This window comes from Oryctolagus cuniculus, chromosome 11, assembly GCF_964237555.1.
Source record: "Oryctolagus cuniculus chromosome 11, mOryCun1.1, whole genome shotgun sequence".
In the NCBI taxonomy this organism is placed as follows: Eukaryota; Metazoa; Chordata; class Mammalia; order Lagomorpha; family Leporidae; genus Oryctolagus; species Oryctolagus cuniculus.
This window is the reverse complement of record NC_091442.1, coordinates 71,197,433-71,222,111: the sequence shown is the minus strand read 5'-3', so window position 1 is coordinate 71,222,111 and position 24,679 is coordinate 71,197,433. Positions and strand designations below refer to the sequence as shown.

The following is a 24,679-nucleotide window of genomic DNA, read 5'->3' as shown; positions in this document are numbered from 1 at the left end:
AACTATTTTAATAAGAAAAGTGGCAAAACTCTCTTGAGGAATGTAAGCCCTCTCACAGGCCTCCAGTTTCTTTAGTGATAATTCTAAGTGAATATGACAATTTAAAAATTGTAATAGTCATGCTTTTATTTAATGTATATTAGAAATATATATCTAGCAAAGGGCTAACGATACAAAGCTTCATTCAAAAAAATTTAGTTTATTTGAAAGACAGAGTTAGGGACAGAGAGGTAGATACAGAGAGAGCTCCATCCACTGGTTCACTCTCCAGATGGCTGCAAAGGCCTTAGCTGGGCTGATCCGGAACCAGGAGCCAGGAACCTCCTCCTAGGTGGGTGCAGGGGCCCAAGGCCATCCTCCACTGCCTGCCTTAGGTGCATTAGCAGGGAGCTGGATCAGAAGTGGAGCAGCTGGGACACGAACGGGTGCCCATGGGGGATGATGGCACTGCAGGCTGGGGCTTTAACCCACTGTGCCACAGTGCTGGCCCCCAAAGCTTCATTTTTAATGTAAGTAAAAAGTCCATTTAAATAAATCAAAGTAAAAATAGTATATGGATAATATAGATATGACAAAACATGAAGTGCAAATGACTAAAGTTTCAGAAACATGAGAATGTGGAAGCCAGAAATATAGATATGGCAAAAATTATACAAATGTCCAACAGAACTTGGAAATTTGGGGGTAGAGAAACACAGAAATTAGGAATCTAAATTATGTTTATCACAAACTTGGATCCTTCTCTATTATCTATACTGTTCTGGGGTAGGTATTTGGTCGGCAGTCAAGATACCACTTGGGACAGGCATATCCTGTATGGGAGTGCCTGGGTGTGAGTCGGGCTCTGCTTCCAGCTCCAGCCTCTTGTTAATGGGCACCCTGGGGAGGTCGCTCATGATGGCTCAAGTACCTGGGTTCCTGCCACCCACCTGGAAGACCTGGACTGAGTTCCCAACTCCCAGCTCCAACCTGGCCCAGCCACAGTCAACCAGCACAACAGATGGGAACTCTCTCTCTCTCTCTGCTTTTCAAATTTTTTTTTTTTTTTGTAATTAAAGCAAAAATAAATTTTTATTTATTTATGATGTTCAATGCAGGGTTCTCTGAGATCCAATGTGGGTATACATGATGGCTGTCATACATTACGAGGCCATCCATGGAAACATAACACTTGTATCTGTGACTCCACCTCTTTATCATTCCAGAAAGTATTTTAGAAAACAAGCAAATAAAAATCTTTACTCAAATTCATTTTTTAAGGAGCCCAATTTACATATGATCCCTTTAACTTTTCCTCTTTAGATTTTTAATTTATTATTTATATGAGAGGTAGAGTTATATAAAGTAAGAGGGAGAGACAGAAAGGTTTTCCATCCCCTGGTTCACTCCCCAAATAGCCACAACGGCTGAAGCTGGGCCCATCCGAAGCCAGGAGCTTCTTCCAGTTCTCCCAAATGGGTTCAGGGGCCCAAGGACTTGGGCCATCTTTTACTGCTTTCCCAGGCATATTAGCAGGGAACTGGATTAGAAGTGGAGCAGCTGGGACTCAAACCAGTGCCTATATGGGATGCTGGTGCTGCAGGCAGATGATCAACCTACTGAGGCACAGTGCCGGCTGCTCCTCTTCCCATCCATTCTCCGCTTGTGGCCTGAGAAAGCAGTCAAAGGTTGCCCAAGTGCTTGGGCCCCTGCCACACTCCTGAGACCCCAGGATGAAGCTTCTGGCTCCTGTCTTAGCTCGACTCCAAGCCGTTTCGGCCTTTTTGGGAATGAGCCAGCAATGTCTCTGTCTCTATCTCTTTCAAATAACTCAATCGGGAAAAAAAAAATGCCAGTAGCCAGCATGCCAGCAGGTTGGGCAGCAGGAGTCCTGCAGACGAGTCTGGGCCAGGTGGAGAGGTCCCACAGGGGAATCTGTGCTTTGGGGCGTGTTCTCCCAATGGCCAGACACCCTTCTCCTTTTCTGTAACCACACAGACTGTTGGGCGGGAACTGCTGCTCCATCTGATTGACTATCTCGTAACCAACCATGGGAAAGACCCTGAAATCACAAACCTCATCAACAGCACCCGGATACACATCATGCCTTCCATGAACCCAGATGGATTCGAAGCCGTCAAAAATCCCGACTGTTTTTACAGCAATGGAAGGTAAGGATGGACCTGACCTTTGTTTAAAAATGAAACATGAAGGCTCCCTTTAGGCACCCCCTCGGCCCTGACAAGAGGTAACCGGGTGGGGCTGGAATTGTGGAGGAGCTGGTTCAAGTCCAGGCTGCTCCACTTCTGACCCAGCTCCCTGCTAATGACCTATGCAAAGCAGTGGAAGATGGCCCAAGTGCCTGGGTCCCTGCCTCCCACATGGGAGACCTGGAAGCAGCTTCTGGCTCCTAGCTTCAGCCTGGCCATGGTGGCCATTTGGGGAGTGAACCAGCAGATGAAAGATTTCTCTGTCTCTAACTTTGCCTTTGAAATAAATAAGCAATCTTTAATTAAAAAAAAAAAAAAAAAACTGAGTTACATAATGGCCAAGTGCCTCGGAGACTGTGCCTTGTCACTGATGTGCTGAAGTCCTCCAGGGCTGCCAGGTGCTTGCAGGAGGAGATGTGACATCCTGGATAAGGCGGCTTGACCCCGGGCCTGCCTTCCCTTGCTGCCTTGGTCACTCCTCCATCATCTGCTTGGGCCCCGCAGGTCCCTTCACCTCCTGGAACTACCAGGTGCTCTGGTAGGTGAAGTGTGTTACACCTGCCATCCCGGACCCTGCATGCCCTCCTGCTGCCCCCCACCTGTTAGAGTAGACCCTGGACACTCGGGTCCAATGTTTAGTGCCCGATTTCCTGTTGAATCTCTCTTCTAAACTGCAAGCTCCCTGAGGGCAGGAATCCAGTCCACTGTATTCACTGCTTTAAGATCCCCAGTGCCCGGCACAGTCCCCAGGCCCCCAGGCCCATGATGGTTACTGGTTCATTTGTGAAGCCAGCAGTCCAAGAACGAGCCACAAAGTTTGTCCTGCAGTAGTGGTTTGGGTTGGGTTTTTTTTGTTTTGTTTTTTTGTTTTTGTTTTTGTTTTTGACAGGCAGAGTTAGACAGTGAGAGAAATAGAGAGAAAGGCCTTTCTTTTCTGTTGGTTCACCCCCCAAATGGCCACTACGGCCGGTGCGCTGTGCTGATCCGAAGGCAGGAGCCAGGTGCTTCCTCCTGGTCTCCCATGGGGTGCAGGGCCCAAGCACTTGGGCCATCCTCCACTGCCTTCCCAGGCCATAGCAGAGAGCTGGCCTGGAAGAGGAGCAACCAGGACAGAATCCGGCGCCCCAGCCGGGACTAGAACCTGGGGTGCCGGTGCCGCAAGGCGGAGGATTAGCCTAGTGAGCCATGGCGCCGGCCCCTGCAGTAGTTCTGACTTAAACAAGCCACCTTGGGAAGTCTGGAATTTCTCAGCTGTCTAATGTACACTTATATTTGTGCAACTTATAAATTTGTTTGCTCCTCCAAAGATAAAATTGAACCACTGCATCCTCCTCAATTTTAAGCTTTTCTAGCATATTTAAAGGTGGCCACTCTACTTTTCAGAAACATTTGTATAAAGTAGCCTGGTCACTCTTGTGTTAGGGAATGCTGTGTAACAGTCACACAGTGCAGTGATTCAAAACCACAGCCTTGGGGCGACAAGTGGCACAGCAGTTAAAACACCACTTGGGACTCCGCATCCCATAGCAGTACCTGGATCTGAGTCCCCACTCTGTTTCCACTCCCAGCTGCCTACTAATGTATTCCCTGGGAGGTAACAGGTAATGAATGGCTCAACTACTGGGGCCCTGCCACCATGTGGGAGACCTGGACTCAGTTCCAGGCTCTTGGCTTTTCACCTGGCCCAGCCCTGACGATTGCAGATAGTTGGGGAGGAAACTAGCAGATGCAAGATCTTTTCTCTCTGCCGCTCTAATTATTTGTTTAAAAGAATTTGAGTCTTAACTGAAACACACTTTTGAGCAGCTTTTCTGTTTGTTCTCAGTTCTGTGTGTGAGGAATTTGGGCAGAGATGGCTCAGGGACATGGGCTCCTGACGTGGGGCCAAGTGCCTGGAGCCTCAGTTCTGGCTGTCACCGGGGAGCTATCCTTGTGGCCTCGGCGTTCTAAAAGGGAGCGTTCTAAGGGCAGAAGCCCTGACATGCAAGCCCTTACTCATCACAACAGCTAAGGTCCCACTGGTGAGAGCAAGTCACGTACGTGGGAGGGGACAATGGAGGGTGCCGGTGCCAGGTATGGTGCATTGGAGGCCACCAGGGCAGTCACCTGTGTTGTGAAAGTAAGAGGAGCCCAGACCTGCAAGAATCCATTCCCCTACACAACAAATAAAACCTAGAAATTAAAAATCTTTCTTTTATGGCCGGCGCCGCGGCTCACTAGGCTAATCCTCCGCCTAGCGGCGCCGGCACACCGGGTTCTAGTCCCGGTCGGGGCGCCGGATTCTGTCCCGGTTGCCCCTCTTCCAGGCCAGCCCTCTGCTGTGGCCAGGGAGTGCAGTGGAGGATGGCCCAGGTGCTTGGGCCCTGCACCCCATGGGAGACCAGGAAAAGCACCTGGCTCCTGGCTCCTGCCATCGGATCAGCGCGGTGCGCCGGCCGCAGCGCGCCGGCCGCGGCGGCCATTGGAGGGTGAACCAACGGCAAAGGAAGACCTTTCTCTCTGTCTCTCTCTCTCACTGTCCACTCTGCCTGTCAAAAAAAAAAAAAAAAAAAAAAAAAAAAAAAAAAATCTTTCTTTTAAAGGGAAAACTTTAACCAGTACGACCTGAATCGAAACTTCCCCGATGCTTTTGAATACAATAACGTCTCAAGGCAGCCTGAAACCGTGGCCGTCATGAAGTGGCTGAAGACCGAGACATTTGTCCTCTCCGCAAACCTCCATGGCGGTGCCCTGGTGGCCAGTTACCCATTTGATAATGGCGTTCCAGGTAAGCAGACGCGGGTCTGACCCTGGCTTCCCAGCTCCAGACTAGGGCTGCAAGCCCTGAATAGGATGGGACTCCGCTTCCTGCTACGCTTTCTCACTGCCCCCACATGGCGTCATGCTCCCTGTCATTCAACCGTGGAGGGGCAGCGTGGCCGGACGGCAATCAACGCCTGATATCCACCAGTGGAAGGGTAAGACTAGGTCAATTCGCAAAAGGAAATCGGACGAACAGAAAAGAACCGTGTGAGCAGTAACTGCTGACCCCTCTTTAAACTTTAAGTCCCTTGGTGCACACTTTATCCCATAAAGTATCACAGAGGCTTCAACTAATCCCTGTGGTACCTGAGCAAGGTTTACTGACCTCCAGAAATGAGTAAGAGTGACAATGAGGATGTTTCATTTACAGAAGTTTGAATGTGCACCTGACTGACTTGGTCTACAATTGTTACCAAGTAGAAAGAGCAGGGGCACACATACAAGTGGGTGAAGATTTCCCTGGGGAACTTAGAACCTGTGTGTGGTGTGGTGTTGTCTCCTCTTACTCAACGGATAGGTGTTGGTTTGTCTCTCAAATACAGCAACTGGGGCGTTGCTCTCCCGAAGCGTAACTCCTGATGATGATGTTTTTCAATATCTTGCAAATATCTATGCGTCAAGAAACCCCAACATGAAGAAAGGAGATCAGTGTGAGAACAAACTGAACTTTCCTAACGGAGTTACCAACGGATACTCCTGGTATCCACTGCACGGTGAGTGTTTCGTCAGTCGTTCTGTCCTCCTTATTGCCTTCACCGAAGTGCCAGCTTGGTTAGGCTGACCCAGCAGTTGTCAGAAGATCTTTGGGAACAGTGCAGTCCTGTCCATCATGTCTCCACCAGCCAATACCACAGGAGCAGTGGCATCAACTTGATAGCTTGAGAGATGCTCGGATGTGCTCCTTTCTGCCCATTCATTCAGATGCTTGCTAGGAGCCAGGAACTGTGCTAAGATGAACAAGAGGCGGAACTTGCCCTCAAGTCTGACAGAGGAGCTAGGCATGCAACTAAATGTGATAGCAGTGCACTTGGAATAAAGAGACTTAGAAAAGGCACAGTGTACCACAGGGACCAGTGAGAAGCTTGGAGCAATGTGCTGCGTATGTCCCATCCAAGGGATGTGGATTGAGCAAAGTATCATACTGCAGGAGGGAGCCAGTATTGCCAGAGCCTCCGGTTAGTATAAGAAGTTGGATGTCCCCGTGAAGAGCTGTGATTTTAAATCCACCTTGCAGGCTAACCAGAGGGCTCTCCATGCAGGAAATGGGGAGAGGGGCTCCAGCCTTCTTCCCCTCAAGTAGGACGGCCAGGTGAGGGAGGAGGTGAGGCTGCTGTGTGGGAAACATGGAGGGCTGTTCTTATTTGAAGCCAATTATATAAGCAGGAGCCCGAGGTCACAGAGAACCCCTTCTAGTCTGGGGAGGCAAAGTGAAGCAGGAGCCGCTGGGGTTTAGGGCAGGCAGCAGGGCAGCGGGCTGGAGCGCTATAGCATCCCCCTCCACCTGGTTAGCTGGGCTCTTCCTGCAGCAAGATACAGGCCTCTTCCGAGGGTGCCTTCCCCAGTTTTCCCTTTGGATGTGTAGGTATCAGGTAGTTTTCCACAAGCTGGGTCTCTTAAGATTTTTTTTAAGCACTCCACCTGTGCTACCCACTGTGGCATAGAAGGTTAAGCCTCTACCTGCATCGCCAGTTTGACTCTCGGCTACTCCACTTCCGATCCAGCTCCCGGCTAATGGCCTGAGAAAAGCACTGGAAGATGGCCCCTGCACCCACATGGGAGATCTGGAAGAAGCACCTGGCTTCAGCCTGGCCCAGCCCTGGCTATTGTGGCCATTTGGGGAGTGAACCAGTGAATAGAGGATCTCTCTGCCTTTCAAATAAATAAAAATAAATATATTATTTTCAAGTTTTTTTTTAAATCTTTTTAAAAAATTATTTGAAAGGCAGAGCGATCCTCCATCTACTGGTTCACTCCCCAAATGGCTGCCACGGCCAGGGCTGGGCCAGGCTGAAGCCAAGAGCTTCTTCCAGGTCTCCCACATGGGTGCAAGAGCCCAAGGACTTGCACCTGGGAAAGCAGTGGAGGATGGCCTATTTGCAGGGAGCTGGATAGGAAGTAGAGCAGCCAGAACCCAAACTGGTATCCATACAGGATGCTGGCACTGCAGATGGAGGTTTTATCCATTTCCTTAAATAAATATTCAAAAATTCTTTTTGAGAGGCAGAGTGACAGAGACAGAGTTCCCATCCACTAGGCTTACTCCCTCTACAGCCACAAGAACCACCGCTGGGCCAGACTGAAGCTGGGAGCCAGGAAATCCATCCACGTCTCCACAGGGGTGAACTACTTGAGTCCTCACTGCTGCCTCCCAGGGTGAGCACTGTCAGGAAGCCGTACTCAGAGGCGGAGCTGGCACTCACACCATGCACTCTGAAATGGGATGTGGGCATCTTAACTGCTAGGCCCAGCGCCCACCCTGTAAGCTGTACTTGTGTGTGTGGTGGCTCTCTGTTACTTTCCAGGTAACATAAATAAGCACTGGCCATGACTGGCAGGCGCAGCTAGCCAACACCTCAGCCTTTACAGCCCCGCCAAGGGCTTCATCTTCAGAGCTAGGAAAGGGTGCTGTGCTGTCTTCCATGGGGTCACCAGCGGTAACTTTCAAGACCAATCTGGTGTGGAGGGAATTGGCTAGGAATGCCAGGGGTTGCTGGGAGTTATTCCCAAGTGTGCCTGCCTCTGTGTGAGATATGTGCCCTCATCAGGAAGAAAACAGAAAGCCGGCCCTGGCTTTGGAGATTCAGAGTCCACCTTGCATATCTTGCTGGCCAGGTCCACTGGCTTTCCCCAGAACCATACCCCATCCATGCTTGGCCTTCTCAACCCCAGATTCCTGCTAGGAGTCCCTCATGCACACGTGTTCTACCACTCAAACTCCACTTTGTTTTGTCTTCTCTCTTGCCCCATTCCTTTGACTTAAACAGAAGGACAGAGAAAGAATCCGCTCTGGACTCTGAACCCACATAGATATTACTTAGTATATAAAATATTGCATCTAGGGTGTTACTTACATATTATCTAACCATTTTCTTAGCATTAAAGCTTTCTGGGGTGGGTGCTGTAGTTCAGTGAGTTAAGTCTCCACCTGTGCTACCCACATCCCATGTCAGTGTGCTGCCTACTCCACTTCTGTTCTAGCTCCCCGTTAATACCTATCCTGGGAAGCAGCAGATGATAGCTCAAGTATGAGTCCCTTCAAATCAATAAATAAACCTTAAAAGAAAGGCAGAGCACCAGAGGAGACAGAAATCCTATGTCTGCTAGTTTACTCCTAAGGCCAGGCCAAAGCCAGGAGCCTGGAACTCCACCTGGGTCTCCCACACAGGTGGCAGGGTCTCAAGCACTAGACCATCTTCAGCTGCTTTCCCAAGAACCGGGAGCTGGGCTGGAAGCCGAACAGCCAGGACTCTAAGACTCCAACCCAAACTGACATCGGATGTCAGCATTGCATGTGGTGGTTTAATCCACCTGCTACATTGCCAGCCCATGCTTTTTTTTTTTTTTTTTTTTGACAGGCAGAGTGGACAGTGAGAGAGAGAGAAAGGTCTTCCTTTGCCATTGGTTCACCCTCCAATGGCCAGCGCGCTGCGGCCGGTGCACCGCGCTGATCCGATGGCAGGAGCCAGGTACTTATCCTGGTCTCCCATGGGGTGCAGGGCCCAAGGACTTGGGCCATCCTCCACTGCACTCCCTGGCCACAGCAGAGAGCTGGCCTGGAAGAGGGGCAACCGGGACAGAATCCGGTGCCCCAACCGGGACTAGAACCCGGTGTGCTGGTGCCGCAAGGCGGAGGATTAGCCTAGTGAGCTGCAGCGCCAGCCGCCCATGCCTTTCAAGTAAATAAAAACACTTTTTAAAAATTTTTCAATGGGGCCAGCGTTGTGGCGCAGGAAGCTGACGCCCTGGCCTGAAGTGCGGGCATCCCATATGGGCGCCAGTTCAAGACCTGGCTGCTCCACTTCCAATTCATCTCTCTGCTATGCCCTGGGAAAGCAGCAGAAGATGACCCAAGTCCTGGGTCTCCCACGCAGGTGCAGGGGCCCAAGAAGAAGCTCCTGGCTTCCGATCAGCGCAGCTCCAGCCATTGTGGCCAATTGAGGAGTGAACCAGAAGATGGAAGACCTCTCTCTCTCTCTCTGACTTTCAAATAAAAAGTCTTTGTAATTTAGGACTTTCCAAAAACCCCGATGGAATTGTGAATACATACCTCTGGGCAGATAAAATGAAGCAATCTATCAAAAACTACTTCCTTCAAAATTACTATATTTTCATATCCTAGATGCCAGTGATTATAAAACACAATTTACCAGAGCTGGCCCTGTGGCATAGTGGGTAAAGCTGCCACCTGCAGTGCCAACATCCCATATGAGTGCTGGTTCGACTCCCTGCTGCTCCACTTCCAATCCAGCTCTCTGCTATGGCCTGGGAAAACAGCAGAAGATGGCCCAGGTCCTTGGGCCCCTGCACCCATGTGGGAGACCTGGAAAAAGCTCCCAGCTCAGGCTGTTGTGGCCATTTAGGGAGTGAACCAGCAGATGGAACACCTCTCTACTCTTCTGTAACTCTGCATTTCAAATAAATAAACCTTAAAAAAAAAAAAGCCTTTGGCTAACTGGTTATAACATCCACATTCCCCCTGGAGAACCATGGTTTGATACCCTGGCTCCATTCCTGACTCCACCCTGGGAGACAGCAGTGACAGCTAAGTTACAGGTATCTGCCACCCATGTGGGAGTCCTAGATTGAGTTCCCAGCTTCTAGTCTGCAGTCACCTAGGGAATAAACCAATAAATGGGAGCTCCCTCTGAAATATTAAAAACACACACACACACTTCAGTTGCACTAAAGACATTTCAATTCAGAGATACTCAGCCATGAAAAGTTTCATATCTTAGTATGAAAAGGTTGTAGCCCTCTGAAAATAGGGTCTCCAGAGAGAAGAACTGGGAAGTGAGCAGAAGCAACGGCAAGCTCAGATGCAGCAGATTCCAGATTTTTTTTTTTTTTTTTTTGACAGGCAGAGTGGACAGTGAGAGACAGACAGAGAGAAAGGTCTTCCTTTACCATTGGTTCACCCTCCAATGGCCGCTGCGGCTGGCGCACCGTGCTGATCCAAAGGCAGAAGCCAGGTGCTTCTCCTGGTCTCCCATGCGGGTGCAGGGCCCAAGGACTTGGGCCATCCTCCACTGCACTCCCGGGCCATAGTAGAGAGCTGGACTAGAAGAGGGGCAACCAGGACTAGAATCCAGTGTGCTGGTGCCACTAGGCGGAGGATTAGCCTATTGAGCCACGGCACCGGCCCCCAGATCTCTTACCTCTGAGAGTCAGCTGGCATCCTTGCTCTTATCCCTAGAGAACTTGGGTGTTGTGGGCGAGAGCATAGGCCTGGGTGAGACAGCCCGAACTCTAGTCTCTGCCATCCACTGGCAGAAATCACTTGTAATCACAGATGTTATTTTCCAACCTGTAAAGTAGGGATCACTGTCATGTGGCATAAATGAATGGATACATAAGTACTTTTAATAACACCTAGCAATAGTGCTTCATGGTGGTCATTACTGTGTCCCCAAATTAGTGCACTTGGCTTCTGATACTAAACGTACTACAGAGAGTTTATGGAAATATTTTTAAAGAAATCTCTTTCTAGCTTATGTTAATTGAAAGTGTACAGAAAAAATTACTTTATGAACTTTCTTGTAATATAAAATTGAAAAACCAGAAGAAAACAGACCCTTCCTCCACCCCTACTTTAATGAGCAGTTGAACTTCGAGCAACCGCTCTAGTGGCCCATATGGGAACATTTAGGATTGCCTGGCCATGCCTGGATAAGAAAATGTCAAGCCCTAATTTGACATGTCAATATCAAATTCCTCCCTTCCTGTTTGCATGTGCTTTCCCTGCGACTGCCTCATTCACTTGTCCCCAAGGTGCTTTTTGCCTGGCTCCCCTCCAGTGACACACCCTAACAAAGATGAACTGTGCTTGTGTTTAGGCGGAATGCAAGATTACAACTACATCTGGGCCCAGTGCTTTGAAATTACGCTGGAGCTGTCGTGCTGCAAATACCCTCCTGAGGAGGAGCTGCCATCCTTCTGGAATTATAACAAAGCCTCGTTGATCGAATATATGAAACAGGTGCACCTAGGTTTGTTAAAATTTTTTAATTCCTTAACACAAAATGCAGCATCTGGCAAGGCCTTTGCTTAGAGCAGGTGCAAGCTGCCACTGATGTTTTCTAGGTGCAGTCTCATTTACGGTGCCAGGAAAAACGGTTAAGAATTCTCTCTGCAGGAGTATCTGCAGTGTGTAAGAAACGCAGTGCCCGCCTGCTCCTACAAGAGCAAGTGTGACACATATGGGATACAGAAGTCCATGGTACACCTGACTTTACATGTTGAATGGCCTTGAATCTGGCAAAAGAGCAGGAAAACAGGAGGGTCCTCTGGTGCAGTTTCTCCCATTTACACAAAAGCCAGCTTTGCTTGTCATTTCCCATCTACTATCACAGACCCAGACGCCAGTTTTTGCAGAACTGGGGTGGTGACCTAGCCCCGTTAGCTTCCACCCCTCCCACCCCTCAATGGTGCAAACGACCTGTCACTGGGAATCTCCCCCGCCCGTTTTCTGAAGGCTGGCTGGCCTTTATCGCAGATGGACAAGCGGGAAGAGGGAAGCCAGGGGTAGCTCTTCAAGCATGTATGGCAGACGCACCAGAGGGTGCAGCCCCATCTCCAGGGGGTCAGAGCGAGGCCTCGCCAACTGAGAACATCATGCCAGGGTGCTGATAATTCCGGTCCAGGTGTGTGCTTAGAAAACCGTGCACCAGAAGAAACGCAGTACCTGTGACAGCGACGGAATCACACGTAGGGCACGTTGGTTCCGCAGTCAGTGGCTCTCCAAGCATTTGTGGAGGACTCTTCTGCCGTGCCAGCGTTATGTTTCTTCATTCAGCATGGCCTGGAGGAAGGAATATCAGGAACTGGCAGAACAGTTATGCCACTGCATTGATCCAAGGTGGAAGGTGTGTGCGTGTGTTGAAGAGGTTTGCTGCCTGGGTCTCCTGCATCATCGTATAAATCTCAGAATTTTCCATAAGCTTCACCCCAAAGCTTTCCACCTGCTAAAAAGGAGACTAAGGCAGGCCAAAGGAGGGGAGTGCACGGGCAGAGAACCAAGAGCAGAGACAGTAAACACCTGCTCTTGACCACATCTCTAAAACGAACGCCCTCCCTCACTTTCATACCGACAGCCCCGCTCCGTGTCCTGACCTGAACAGGGGTGCGCAGGGACTGCTGGGAGCGCACTGGGCTGGTCTGACTGGCCGGCTCGGGCACGCAGGGGGTTGGTTCCCTGTAACAGGGGTTTGCGGAATGTCATCTGATTCACGGCATCTTAACGAAGCTTATAAACCTAAGTATTGGGCTTTTCTCCTTCTTCACTATATCCTCTTGTGCTTGGTATTCTGTTTGTTTGTTTTTGACAGGCAGAGTGGACAGTGAGAGAGAGAGACAAATTCTTCCTTTGCCGTTGGTTCACACTCCAATGGCCACCGCGGCCGGCGCGCTGTGGCCAGCGCACCATGCTGATCTGAAGCCAGGAGCCAGGTGCTTCTCCTGGTCTCCCATGGGGTGCAGGGCCCAAGCACCTGGGCCATCCTCCACTGCACTCCCAGGCCATAGCAGAGAGCTGGCCTGGAAGAAAGGCAACTGGGACAGAATCCGGCACCCCGACCGGGACTAGAACCCGGTGTGCCAGCGCCGCAAGGCGGAGGATTAGCCTATTGAGCCATGGCGCCGGCCGGTATTCTGGCATTTCATTCTGCACTGGATTTTCCTGTTGAGACACATATTAATTTAATATTTCTATTATATTTCTACCTCTACTGATCCTTTAGTGTTACGCTTGCCTGTTCTTTTCCAGAATTCATTCTTCATCAGTATCAAAATAGGAGTGCAACTGAGCGTGAAATATGCTTGATGTAACCACACTCTTCTTTTCAAAATTTCCATTTAGCTATAAAGGTTATTTGCCAACCACTGAATTGAATCAGGCTTTGAAGGGTATTGATAAGAATACTGCCAATGGAGCAGCTTTAAAAACTGGGAAATAACATACAAATTACGTAACTCTTACTAATTTGGAGGAATTATAGGTCTAATGCACTGAGTTTATGAAGAATATTTATCTGTTCCTCCTTGTAATCAGATGTGAACAAGATTGGAAATATAATTATATATAAGCACATCAACCCTGCCCCCTTGTGGTTTACAATGGAGGCTTTTTGTTTTCTAGTTTAATGAAATGTGATTTCAAAAAACTGATCCAGGGTGGTTATTTAATAGAAAGGTTCTCTCCCCATTAGTGCTCAATTAGGAGTCAAAGAATCTTTTTGTCTGTGGCTGCAGAGGGCGAACAGCCCTTTCTTGCTACTGCTCTGGCTTTGGGAACCCCCGGATCTGCCAGGCTGCTCTGCGTTTACTGGGGCAGCGTCACCACTTGCCAGGATGCGTCCGGGTGGCTGAGGCTGACACGTCTATAGACGTCTCTGCCCTGCCCTGTCTGGGAAGGAGAGGCCTGAGGTGGGGCCCAGGCTGTTTTACTGAGCAGGCCCTTGTCTGAAGCCCAGGTCAGTCCCTGGAAATCGGGAGTAAGCCATCCACGTGCCTCAGACTGGCTTGTTTAAGGCTCCAGCAGGGTTGAAGCTCGCTGCAGACTGCAAGCTAACCTCAGGCCTCTTGGTGCTATGTTCTTGTGCTTGGGGGGTTTACCAGGTTTGAGTGGGAGTGAGGGCGGCTGCAGACTGAAAGCCAAGCCTGCAAAGGCAGGCAAAGCTCAACTGCAAGGGACTCAGATACCCTGATTGTCACCGACGGTGAGCTAAGACATGGCGTCGCTGCTGCTGTCAACCCTGGACTCCTTAAAGCAGCTCTGAACCTGAAGACCTCAAGAGCAAGCTGGGCCACACCTAGGGTGTGCGGAGTCCCAGGCGCCTATGGGACACAGATGTGGCTCAGCCAGCAGATCCAGAATGGGTGGCCACTGAGATAGATAGGAAAAGAGGCATAAACAAGCAGTCCCCCAAGCGTGGCCCAGCTGATGCAGTGTCCCAGTCCTGGCCCGGCACTGGGTCTTCATTTGTGAATTGAGTTATGTCTTGGGGAAGGAGAGCTTTACTTTTCTCCCCAGAGGCAGCTGCAGAATTTAAGTCTCGAGTTTTACACCTTCTCCTTTGTTTACTGTCTGAGCTTTGTTCACAACTTTTGTGTTCCCGGGTAGAGTGGCGCTGGCTCTCTCCTCGTCTCTTTGGGCCTGATGGTCTTTGTTCAGCCTTTCACCCGTGGTGTACAGAAATAAGTCACATCTTCTGGAAAAACAATTCCTTCCCTCTAAGGAAAGGTTTGCTGGTGCATGGACCATGACAGCTGAAGAAAGCTTTCGTCTGGCTGGTGGGATGGCGTTTTCCCTTGAATAGAAATCCCATATTTAAGCATGGTGTGTGTTTGCCTAGGAACAGTGATTCTGCTACCCCAGGCTTCTGAAAGTTAAAGAACTGTCTCTAGCTTTGGGTAAGGGTCATATGGAAATTCACTTAGAGGACAGTCAGTGAAGGTTAGTTTGCAGTGGGGATATTAGATTTATTTATTTGAAAGGGAGGGGCTGGTATTGCGGAGTAGCGGGTAAAGCTGCTGCCTGCAGTGCCGGCATCCCATATGGGCACCGGTGCGAGACCCAGCTGCTCCACTTCCCATCCAGCTCTCTGCTATGGCCTGGGAAAGCAGAAGAAGATGGCCCAAGACCTTGGACCCCTGCACCTGTGTGGGACACCTGGAAGAAACTCCTAACTTTGGATTGGCCCCAGCCATTTTGCGGCCAACTGGGGAGTGAACTAGCAGATGGAAGACCTGTCTCTCTGCCTCTCTTCTGTTTAACTTTGACTTTCAAGTAAATAAATAAATCTTAAAGGGGGTGGGAGGGTAAAAGAGACCTTAGATCTGCTGGTTTACTCCCCAAAGGCTGAAGCCCACAACTACTGAAACTGGAAGGAAAGAGAACGGAAGGCGAAGGATTCCAGTTGAGACCTTGCTAATGTGTCAAGCTATGCTGCTTGACACATGCTGTGTTCACTGATTGCCAAAGCACCACCCAAGGACGACACAGGGGAAACAGCTCCTCAGAGAAGGGTGCTTCTGAGACCCCATGAAGGCAGGCATGGGGTTTCCACGTTCCCATCAGTTTACAGTGGGCACTGCCCAAAGACTCAGAGGTGGTACTCCTGGTGAAAAGTAGCAACACTATAAATGGAGCTTTACAGAATTTAAAAACAGCAAAAGAACAAACTACATGAAAATATAGGCTTACATGGTTGATTGGCACTGAAAAAGTGTGAGGGGGAAATAAAGGCAAACTTGGGTCTGACAAATTTGCATAGTGATTCAGATAAATGTTTTGCTGCTAAATACCAAACTTTTTTTTTTTTTTCTTTTTTTCATTTTAACCTTTGGAGGTGGAAACTACAGGTCTGCCTCACATTCTTCTCTAACACTACATAACCGTTTCAGGACAGTTTGAGGTCTTCTCACTTGTGGCCTCTTTCTCATTTATGTCCTTCAGCTTAGGTGCCTTTACCTTAAGATAACATGAGTCATCACTGTAGTGACCAAACTGGAATGTGAGACTTCGGTTTAAAATGAAGTTATAAAAAAGTCAAAATAGAAATGGCCTTCTAAAAATTCTCATGAGGAGCAGGCAGGCACAGTGGCTCTGCCCCAACTTGAGATACCTGCATCCCATATGGGAGTGTCTGCTTTGAATTCTGGCTCCTCTACTTCCAATACAGCTTCCTGCTCAGGCAGCAGGTGAGGGCTCAGGACTGGAGTCTCTGCCATCCACATGGGGGACCTGGACTCATTTCCAGGCTACTGGCTTCAAACTGGCCTGGCTGTTGCAGGGTGAACCAGCAGATGGGAGCTCACTTGCTCTTTCTGCCTTACAACTAATAAAAGGAGAAAAATTTTCAATTCTCCTAAAATCTTGGGGTGAGAGGGTATGGTGTGATGGGCTCAGTGTGGAATCTGGAGACCCTGGTGGGTTTACTCTTGTGGCTGTGCCACTCTAGTCGTCAGGTTGAGTCATCCAGAGCCTTACTGATCTCATCTATAAAATCATGATACTGACATCGCCCACATCAAGAATTCTTGTGAAGAGTCAATGAAACAATGCACATTAAGCACTTGGCATTGAGCCTAGGATATACAGAGAGCTCGGTAAGTGTTGCCTGCTGTTATTAGTAATAAGACCCCACCTGTCAACTCCATCTTCAAGCAACCCCAAGACTGCAATTTTGCTTGGTATGTAGTTTACAAAACTACTGAGTTTCTTCCATAGATCAGAATCTTGTTGTAAACTAACACGATGACATTTCTATTGAGGCTGTTGTGGAATCCACCAATGGTATTATTGTGGAACCATTTTTTGATGAGGTAAACAACTTGGAAATCACAGGAAAGGAGCCTCGACTGTCCTTTGTATATTCTCATTTTTATAATATGCGCTATAAATGGAATAGTCAACAAATTTAAGCTATAAAGCAAATTGTTAGCTTGACTGTAATTTGTTATATCAAAAATTCTTTCCCTTATCTAATAGTTTTAAGAACTCCACAGTTAATAAGCTTTTTTTCTTAAATGAGTTTTATATCTATATGCCATAAACTATGGTATTTATGAATACATTTAACATTGTTTTTGTTTTGCAGGTATGAAGGGTCAAGTTTTTGATATTGATGGAAATCCATTACCTAATGTAATTGTGGAAGTCCAAGACCGAAAACATATCTGCCCATACAGAACCAACAAATTTGGAGAATATTATCTACTTCTCTTGCCTGGGTCCTATACAATAAATGTAAGTAATCAATTCTAGCTATTGTCATTAAAATATAATAGAACTCATAAGGAATCTAAAAATAAGCCTGGTGACAAGTGTTGTGGTGCAGTGGGTTAAGCTGCTGTTTAGCACACCCACATCCCATTCTGCAGTGCCAGTTTGAATCCCAGCTCCTTCTCTTCCAATCCAGGTTCCCACTGATGCATCCTGGAGGCAGAAAATGATAGCTCAAGTATTGGGCCCCTGCCACCCACATGGGAAACCTGAAGAAAGTTCCTGGCTTTGGCTGGCCAGGCCCAGCCCTGGCTGTTGGCATTTGGGAAGTGAACCAGCAGATGGAAAATCAATCTCTCTCTCCCTTCCTCCCAAGTAGATGAAAATAAAAAAGTCTCAGGACAGAAGGACAGCACCCAACCTGGAAGTTGCAGGGGTTGGAGGAGCTAGGAATGATAGGAGCAAACCAGGAAAATGCATGTTTTTCCCTAACTGGCAATCAACTTGTAAAACTGAAGCTAAGTCCTATTTCTTGTGATACCTTTAATGATAAAAAAAAAAAGTCACCTTATTAATAAGTATAATTAAACAATGTAGCAAAAGTACTTGCAAGCTTCCTGGAATAGCATTTAACAGCCTTTCCATAAAACACAATCTCTACTGTTACAAAATGAATTGGCACAAGTTCCTTACAATTCACTGTGAGTGAAATTGGATCTATAGATTTTAACAGTATATTAAGCAAGTGATAAATATATTTTTGCAGCCCTTTTTGCAAATGATGCAAGTAAAATTTGTTTTTAATTCTCATATGACATTTCGGAGTCATTTATTGTTCTAGGGGAAGGAAGCAAGGATTAATATAAGCCTGAGTAGGTATACAAGAAGGAACTAAATGAATAAATACCTTTTTAGTTGACCAGATTGTGCCTCTAATTTACTTTGAGAGGCAACGACAGATAGACAAAGGGACAGACAGAAAATGCTCCAACCCCATTGGTTCACTCCCCAAATGCCTGAGAAGTTGGGAACCAGGAACTTTGTGCAGGTCTCCCACATGGGTGGCAGGGACCCAATTACTTGAGGAGTCACTCCTGCCTTCCTACATTGCTAGGTGGCTGGCGTCAGAAACCAGGGCCAGGTACAAACCCAGGGCACTCTCACATGTTAGCCAGTATCCAACCACTGGGGAATAGCCTGCCCTGCCTCTTCCTCTTTGATGAGACTTTCTGTAAGAAATTCAAGATTCTTCTCCTTTTCTTAGTGGATCTGATGCCAACCATAACAGCGTCCTCTATAGAGCTGGTCTTGGGAGAAGACAGTCCTCTCTGCTACAGTGAAAACTGGCTTTGCATTTCATTTTCACAGTTGAGGGCATAATGAAAGGCCTGGGTTTAGTTAAGGAGACTAAGATTGAGAGCCTCCCTGTTCCCTAGGTCGCCCCCGAGGTGCTTAGCAGTGGGGCTCATCCATTGCTCATCCTCCTCACAGGAGTCCCTGCTCCCACTGAGAAGCATAGAGCTTGAAAACTTCCACTTAATGAGAATTTCTGCCCCACAAGACTATATTTTTCTCTTACCTATTGTGATATTTACATATAAAAAGGCAGTGAATCTCAATTATTTTATGCAATCCCATAGATAAGCTACCCCTTTATAAAATAATGACTCATTTCCCACCAGTCTAGCAATGCACATTGGCTATCTAGGTTTTACTTAGTTCTAGGCCAGATTGGAAGGGAAGACTCTGGAAGTTGAAATGGCCAAAACACATACCACTTAGTGGTTATGTAGATGTTACAAAAGCATGTCTCAGTGGTCACAGCCTATAGTTAGTTTAGCATTTGTCTTTTTCCTGACCATTTCCTTCACCAGAAGCACAAACCTAGCTAAAGTTTAGGGTTTAGAGTCCTATGAACAAAACCAGGTAACATCAAATCTTAAGGAAGCAACAGACTTGTGCATACTTCAATCAGCTGCAAGGAGGACAGAATAAATCAGGAAAGGAACGCTGCTCATAAGTAGTGGTGATGTCTGGTGAGGCTATTAAGTACAGACGAGGGCCAAAGGGGAACAGTCGGCTCTTTACTGTTTTGTTCCATCAACGTGATGCTGGTGGAATCCAGCCACTGCTATCTTCTCCTGACATCACCAGATAAGGTACCTGACTCTGCCTTGGTTTCATTTTGTAATTCTTGGCAATGGTATTAAGCACTCCGGTCTACACTGCATTGGGAAACTCATTCAGCACGAGGACCGAATCTTGCTAGCACAGGAGGTCTGGCAGATTGTTACATGCATTGCACAAAGGCTGCCTTTTAGGGGTGGGTATCAGTGTTTTCGGTGTTGGCACCACAAAACATCTGAAATCACTCAGTCAATTGTTTCTTGTTTCCTCTCAGATTACAGTCCCTGGGCATGAGCCATACCTCACAAAGGTGGTTATTCCAGAGAAATCCCAGAACTTCAGTGCACTTAAAAAGGATTTTCAACTTTCATTCCGAGGGCAACTGGATTCTACACAAGTATCAGATCCTTCATGCCCACTGATTCCTCTCTACAAAAATTTTCCAAGCCACTCAGCTGCAACAAAGCCTAGTTTGTTCCTATTTTTAATGACTCTCTTGAACATATTTTCCAAATAAAGTAAAATGTGAAACTCAAGCCCCATCATCACCTGGAATCAGGAACGTCCACTTCAGGTTACTGCAACTCTAACCCCTCTTTGTGGGACCTCAGCTGGGTAAACTCCAGTCTTCCCAAAGAAGAGAAGTGGATGCTTCCAGATCCTGCGATAAGCAATAGATGGTGATAATGACTTGGTCTCAATAATGAGTGAAAGACACCTGCCTCTCAAGTATTGCCCATATTTACTTAATCATTAAGTCTTAGAAATTTGTAAAAAGATAAACTTAAGACACAAAAATGATGTTCCTACAAGGGAAAAAAATTTTTTTGCCATGAGTGCCATATGTGAAGAGATACTAAGTGCCACATATTAGTATCATTAGTTCTCAGCAAAGAAATGTTCATAGGATTGGGAATATCTACTTTTGCATATGTTCTAAGGAGCAGTGCAAGAAAGTGGACAGACATGTCTCAGAGACCCAGGAAAAGGTGGCCCCAATGGAATGACAAGTTTGTGTCTACAGATCCTCAAAGCAACAGGTAAATGATGCTTCATCCCCGAGAGCCAGTGTCCCCACCTTCCTGCACCCGGACGCCAGTTAGGATGATGGCACCAAACGTCCAACTCCAGCCTCTCTGCCTGAACTTCAGACTCACATCCAACTCGCCCCCTGGATACGACCCATAGGTGCCTCGGACCCATCATGTCAAACAGCCAGGTTTTGCCTCTAGAACCTTTCTTCCTGCTATACGAGAAAGTTCACTGAAAATGGAATTGAAGGATAAATTTGGTGCCAAAGACTGGGAAATCTATGAATAATTTTAGCATAATAGGTGTTTTCGTGAACTTTTTGAAGATCCCCTCCAATTCTCTGTACCAGTACCACCACACTGGACATCTAGGAGTCATCTTCAAAACTTCTTTCTTCTTCCATATATTCCATCATTCAGTAAAGACTGGGGTGAATTGTAAATACTAACTCTACCCTCTCTCCTCCATGGCAATTAATATCGCCAAATTTAGGCCTCCCATCTCACCTGTACCACAGCAACAGCTGTACTGTGTCCTGGTCCCAGCCGTGTCCTCTTGGGTCCATCCTCCACAGCACTGGGGGAGGGGGCTACGTAAAACAGACCAACAGTTAGCTGCGTGTAGCTCCCAAACATACCACATGCGATATGTGCCCGTCTCTGGAGTGCCACTCTGATTGATCACTGTATTTTCTTTCCCACTTTTCCACTAAAACTCGGTTCAAACTGCAACTCTCCTAGGAAGCCACTCCACTTCCTCCCAGGCAGTCTGGGGCCCTTCCTCTTTGTTCCCACAAATAAACTGGTTATCTCTGCTACTGGATTTACAACACTGTATTATGACCTTGTACTTCCATGTGTGTCTTGTCTAATAGAGTATGAGCTCTTTAAGGCTGGAGTCCATTTGAAAAACTCATTTTTGTATCCTCAGAGCCTTCCACACAGTAGGCAATGAATGAGTGAACAAAGTGTTCCAGCACCTGGCTACTCCCAGTCCCGTCCAGAAACTGTATAGGGCTTTAAGTCATTTCATGAAGTTGGGTCTCAGGTGGCAATCACCAGCTCACTTTGTCGGTGTTTTCATGTACGCATCGAGAAAATTCCAGGATGGGTATTTAATGCAGCAGTTGAAACACCCATATCCCCTAATCAGAGTTCCTGGGTTCAAACCCCAGCTCTTCTGCTGATGCTGACTTCCTGCTAACACACACCCCGGGAGGCAGGTAATGATGGCTCAAGTACTTGTGTCTCTGCCACCTACAAGGGAGGCCCACATTGAGTTCTGGCTCCTGGCTTTGGCCCGGTCCAGCCCCAGCTGTTACAGGCATTTGGGAGTACATCAATCTCTGCCTTTCAATCAAATTGTTTTTAAAGAAAAAAAAACAAATACAGTGGTTTTACTCCACTCTGCATTCTCAGTTTTGTAGTAATGCTACCATGTACCTATTAACAACACTACAAGCTACCTCTTTGAATCTGAAAACAAAAATTTTATCAATAGTATCCAATTTGAAACAACTGTTCTCTACCCTAAGTGTTAACCTATCTTAAAGCATTACACGTGAGGGGGAAAAGCATCAAACAAGAGCAAGTCTGATGGCAGATTTCTGAGTGTTGTGTATCACTCACGCAATGTGAGTTTCTATGGTTCACGTTTGAAATTCAAGTTCTACATTACCTGAAAGTGAAGCCACACCCTGGGCTTGGTACTTGGTGAATGCCCGAGAACCACAAAGAATTGAGATTCAGTACATTTGGGAGTCATTTCCACGCCAAACTCATTCTACATGTATAAAACCACTTTATGTAAAATCTGGTAATAACCTGAATATCCTTTTTAAATTATATACTTCAAAATATTAATAGTGCAGTAATGATTTTGATATACTCCATACATAGAAGTATAAAGATTAAACTTGGGGCCAACACTGTAGCATAGTGGGTAAAGCTAATGCCTACAATGCTTGCATCCCATATGGGTGCTGATTCATGTCCTGGCTGCTCTGCTTCTGATCCAGTTCGTTAATAGCCTGGCAGAGCAGCGAAAGAGGCCCCAAGTACTTGGGCCCTTACCACCCTGGCCTGGCCCTGACACTTGTGGCCATTTGAGGAGTGAACCAGTGGATAGGAGATCTGTTTCTCCCTCCTTCTCTGTAACTCTACCTTTCAAATAAATAAATCTTAAAAGTTTTAACAACAAAAGACGACCACTTGATTTACCATCAAGCCCTAAACAGTTTTTCCACTGGGCATTCTAATTTTTCCTTTTCTAGAACAGCAATTTTTAAATGGACATGAACTAAAATCTAAATTGGCTCATGAGCCTAAATGTAAATTTCTCACTGAAATGATCTGTTTTAAATCAGCAAGTTGTCTTAATCAAACTTAAAATCACTTAGAGACAAACAAAACACAGCCAGGAAATTGTGACTGTGGTTAGACCAGGCCCCCTCATACCTCCCAGCCTGACCGCCTTCCTCAGGATCGGCCTGCTTCCTTTTACGGAGAAATCTACATGATAAGATTTCAGTGGGAGAACAATGTGGAAGAGACCTCTGCAAATCCACTGAGAATTGTTTCCCTACCTGTAAAAGGAAGACCTCTGCCTTCTGATGAGGGTGATACTGGGACTGCTGGAAGAGGGGTAGAGCAGCCATGCTGGTGTCCTCCAAGTGGAGGAAGTGTAATTAACACTCAGGTGCATAACTATTTTGAAGGCAATGTAATACTGATTGAAGGTCGTCTTTTGCCCCACACTTCCCACTTGTCCCTCTGTCTCTCAAATAAAAATGTTAAAAATACCTAAATAGAATTGACCTGCAACTGAAACATCGGTTAACTAAATAATCATTAATAATAATTAAGGAACTCAGGAAGTAACATGGCTTTCTCAGGTGCCTATTCCAGTTACGATCAATGCTAATGTGAGTGAATCTAAGTGATGAGTATTTTAGAGAAATGTTCCTGCAGTGTTGATTTTTGTGCTTAACTTGAGCCGTTGGATGTTCACAAATGTTAAAAACCTCTTCTCAACATTTCTGAAAGTCTGTCTCAGAAATCCAAGGTTATGTTTTGTTAACAAACAAATTTGCATTTGTCATGTTTCTAAAAATGGTATCAGTTAGCTGTATGTTTGGAAAGTATAAATACCTGATGCTGAATTGGAAATATCTTTTCTTAGCGAATACAAAAAAATAAGCATAGCATATTGTCTCATTGCAACAGGATAACTTGCTTATTGAGAAATTTGCTTTTATTCTATGTAATACTACAGTTGCTGTTTATTTTGAGGGATCCCTTTTTTCTTCTTGATGACTTTTGATGGGGAAAAATGACAATGACCAGATTGGTATAAAAGAGCCTGAACGCTGACAATACCTAAAACAGAAGCTTGGGTTTGTTATAGCCTTTACATTATATCACTAAGCAGATATTATGCTGAACTGTTCACAAACCATTTTCTCACACTTTGGCATGTCAACTGTTCCACCCTTTCTATAAATGTTTCATAGCTGATTTTACAAACTTTCTCGGTGACTTTCTTTTATACTAAGAACATATTAAAAAGAACAAATTGTCTAAAGACTATAAAGTTTACTGGGGAAGGGCTATGACTACCTCTGAGTTTAGTAAATGTAGAATATTTCCAATCCTCAATAAAGAATATTCATTTAAGTAATGAATGCTGTATCTGTACATTACCTTGAAAACAAATCCTTATTTAAGTGTAACCAAGTCCACATCCTAGAGAAAATTCATTATCACCAAATAAACACAGGGGAAGACCAAATCTGATGTCCTATTGTGAGGCAGTAATTTTACACTATTTCAAAGTCCAGATATTCCTTCTATAATATTTTGTGTATTATATATATTATTTAAATGATATATTCCAAATATATATTAAATCTATATACCAAAGTAATCTGTATCATGGAGCAGTGTGTTGCATGGTAAGATAGATGAAAAGCATACTTTCTGGTCAAAAAAATTTGGGGGGAAATTCACATTAACATAGTAAATAAAGGGCCTGAGAAATCATGCAGAAAAAAAAATGGATTTCTCAAACATACTTAGCCATGGAATTATTTTCTTTTCTTGAATTGCTAAGCATAAGATCATCACTTTGAGTATTCCTACATTTCCACACATTTTGGGAAAAGCTGACAACAAATTTTATCAGTTTCCAAGTGCTTTCGAAACATACAGCATAGCTGTAAACAAAACACTACACTGGCTTCCATTAAGAAATGGAAAACTAGCAGGCCTAACCCTCCATACAAACCCCTGCTAGTATCAACTTCCTGTTGAGTTTCATAATTACTGGTTCAAGTTCACATCTGCCCTTGGAAACCAACAGTTGAAATGAGATGTGGCAGAGTAGGAAATGGCTAAATCCTACAAGTACTAAATAGGTACCAATTTCTAAAAGTGATAAATATCTCAATTTAGAAAAAAAAAAAAGCAAAGTTTGTCCATTTTCAAAGGACAATTCATTCTCTAGGAATCCCTTAGGCAGAAGTCTCCTAACATATTTTAGGTAGACTTCAGTACATAAACTTGGACCCATTGCAATCTCCCTTCTCCCA

At 46.2% G+C, this 24,679-nt stretch overlaps 1 protein-coding gene and 2 long non-coding RNA genes across 4 annotated transcripts in view; 1 reads left to right on the top strand and 2 right to left on the bottom strand.

Moving 5' to 3' along the window:
- Positions 1-23,769, top strand: part of CPM (carboxypeptidase M) — a 142,452-nt gene extending 118,683 nt beyond the window's left edge. For both annotated transcript variants that reach the window (XM_051846436.2, XM_051846435.2), the window contains exons 4-9: positions 1,978-2,150; positions 4,772-4,956; positions 5,534-5,704; positions 11,045-11,197; positions 16,808-16,956; positions 19,334-23,769. In XM_051846436.2, the coding sequence (XP_051702396.1) occupies positions 1,978-2,150; positions 4,772-4,956; positions 5,534-5,704; positions 11,045-11,197; positions 16,808-16,956; positions 19,334-19,576 (1,074 nt within the window). In that variant the 3' untranslated portion in view covers positions 19,577-23,769. The remainder of the gene's footprint in view (positions 1-1,977; positions 2,151-4,771; positions 4,957-5,533; positions 5,705-11,044; positions 11,198-16,807; positions 16,957-19,333) is intronic.
- On the bottom strand, positions 5,289-12,029 carry LOC103348324 (uncharacterized). The gene is made up of 3 exons (XR_007919739.2): positions 11,893-12,029; positions 10,367-10,515; positions 5,289-5,938 (listed from the first exon to the last, which is right to left on the bottom strand). It is a non-coding gene; the product is annotated as an uncharacterized lncRNA (long non-coding RNA).
- LOC138844389 (uncharacterized) lies at positions 15,440-20,847 on the bottom strand. The gene is made up of 2 exons (XR_011380156.1): positions 20,598-20,847; positions 15,440-19,720 (listed from the first exon to the last, which is right to left on the bottom strand). It is a non-coding gene; the product is annotated as an uncharacterized lncRNA (long non-coding RNA).
- Positions 23,770-24,679: the final 910 nt, after the last annotated feature.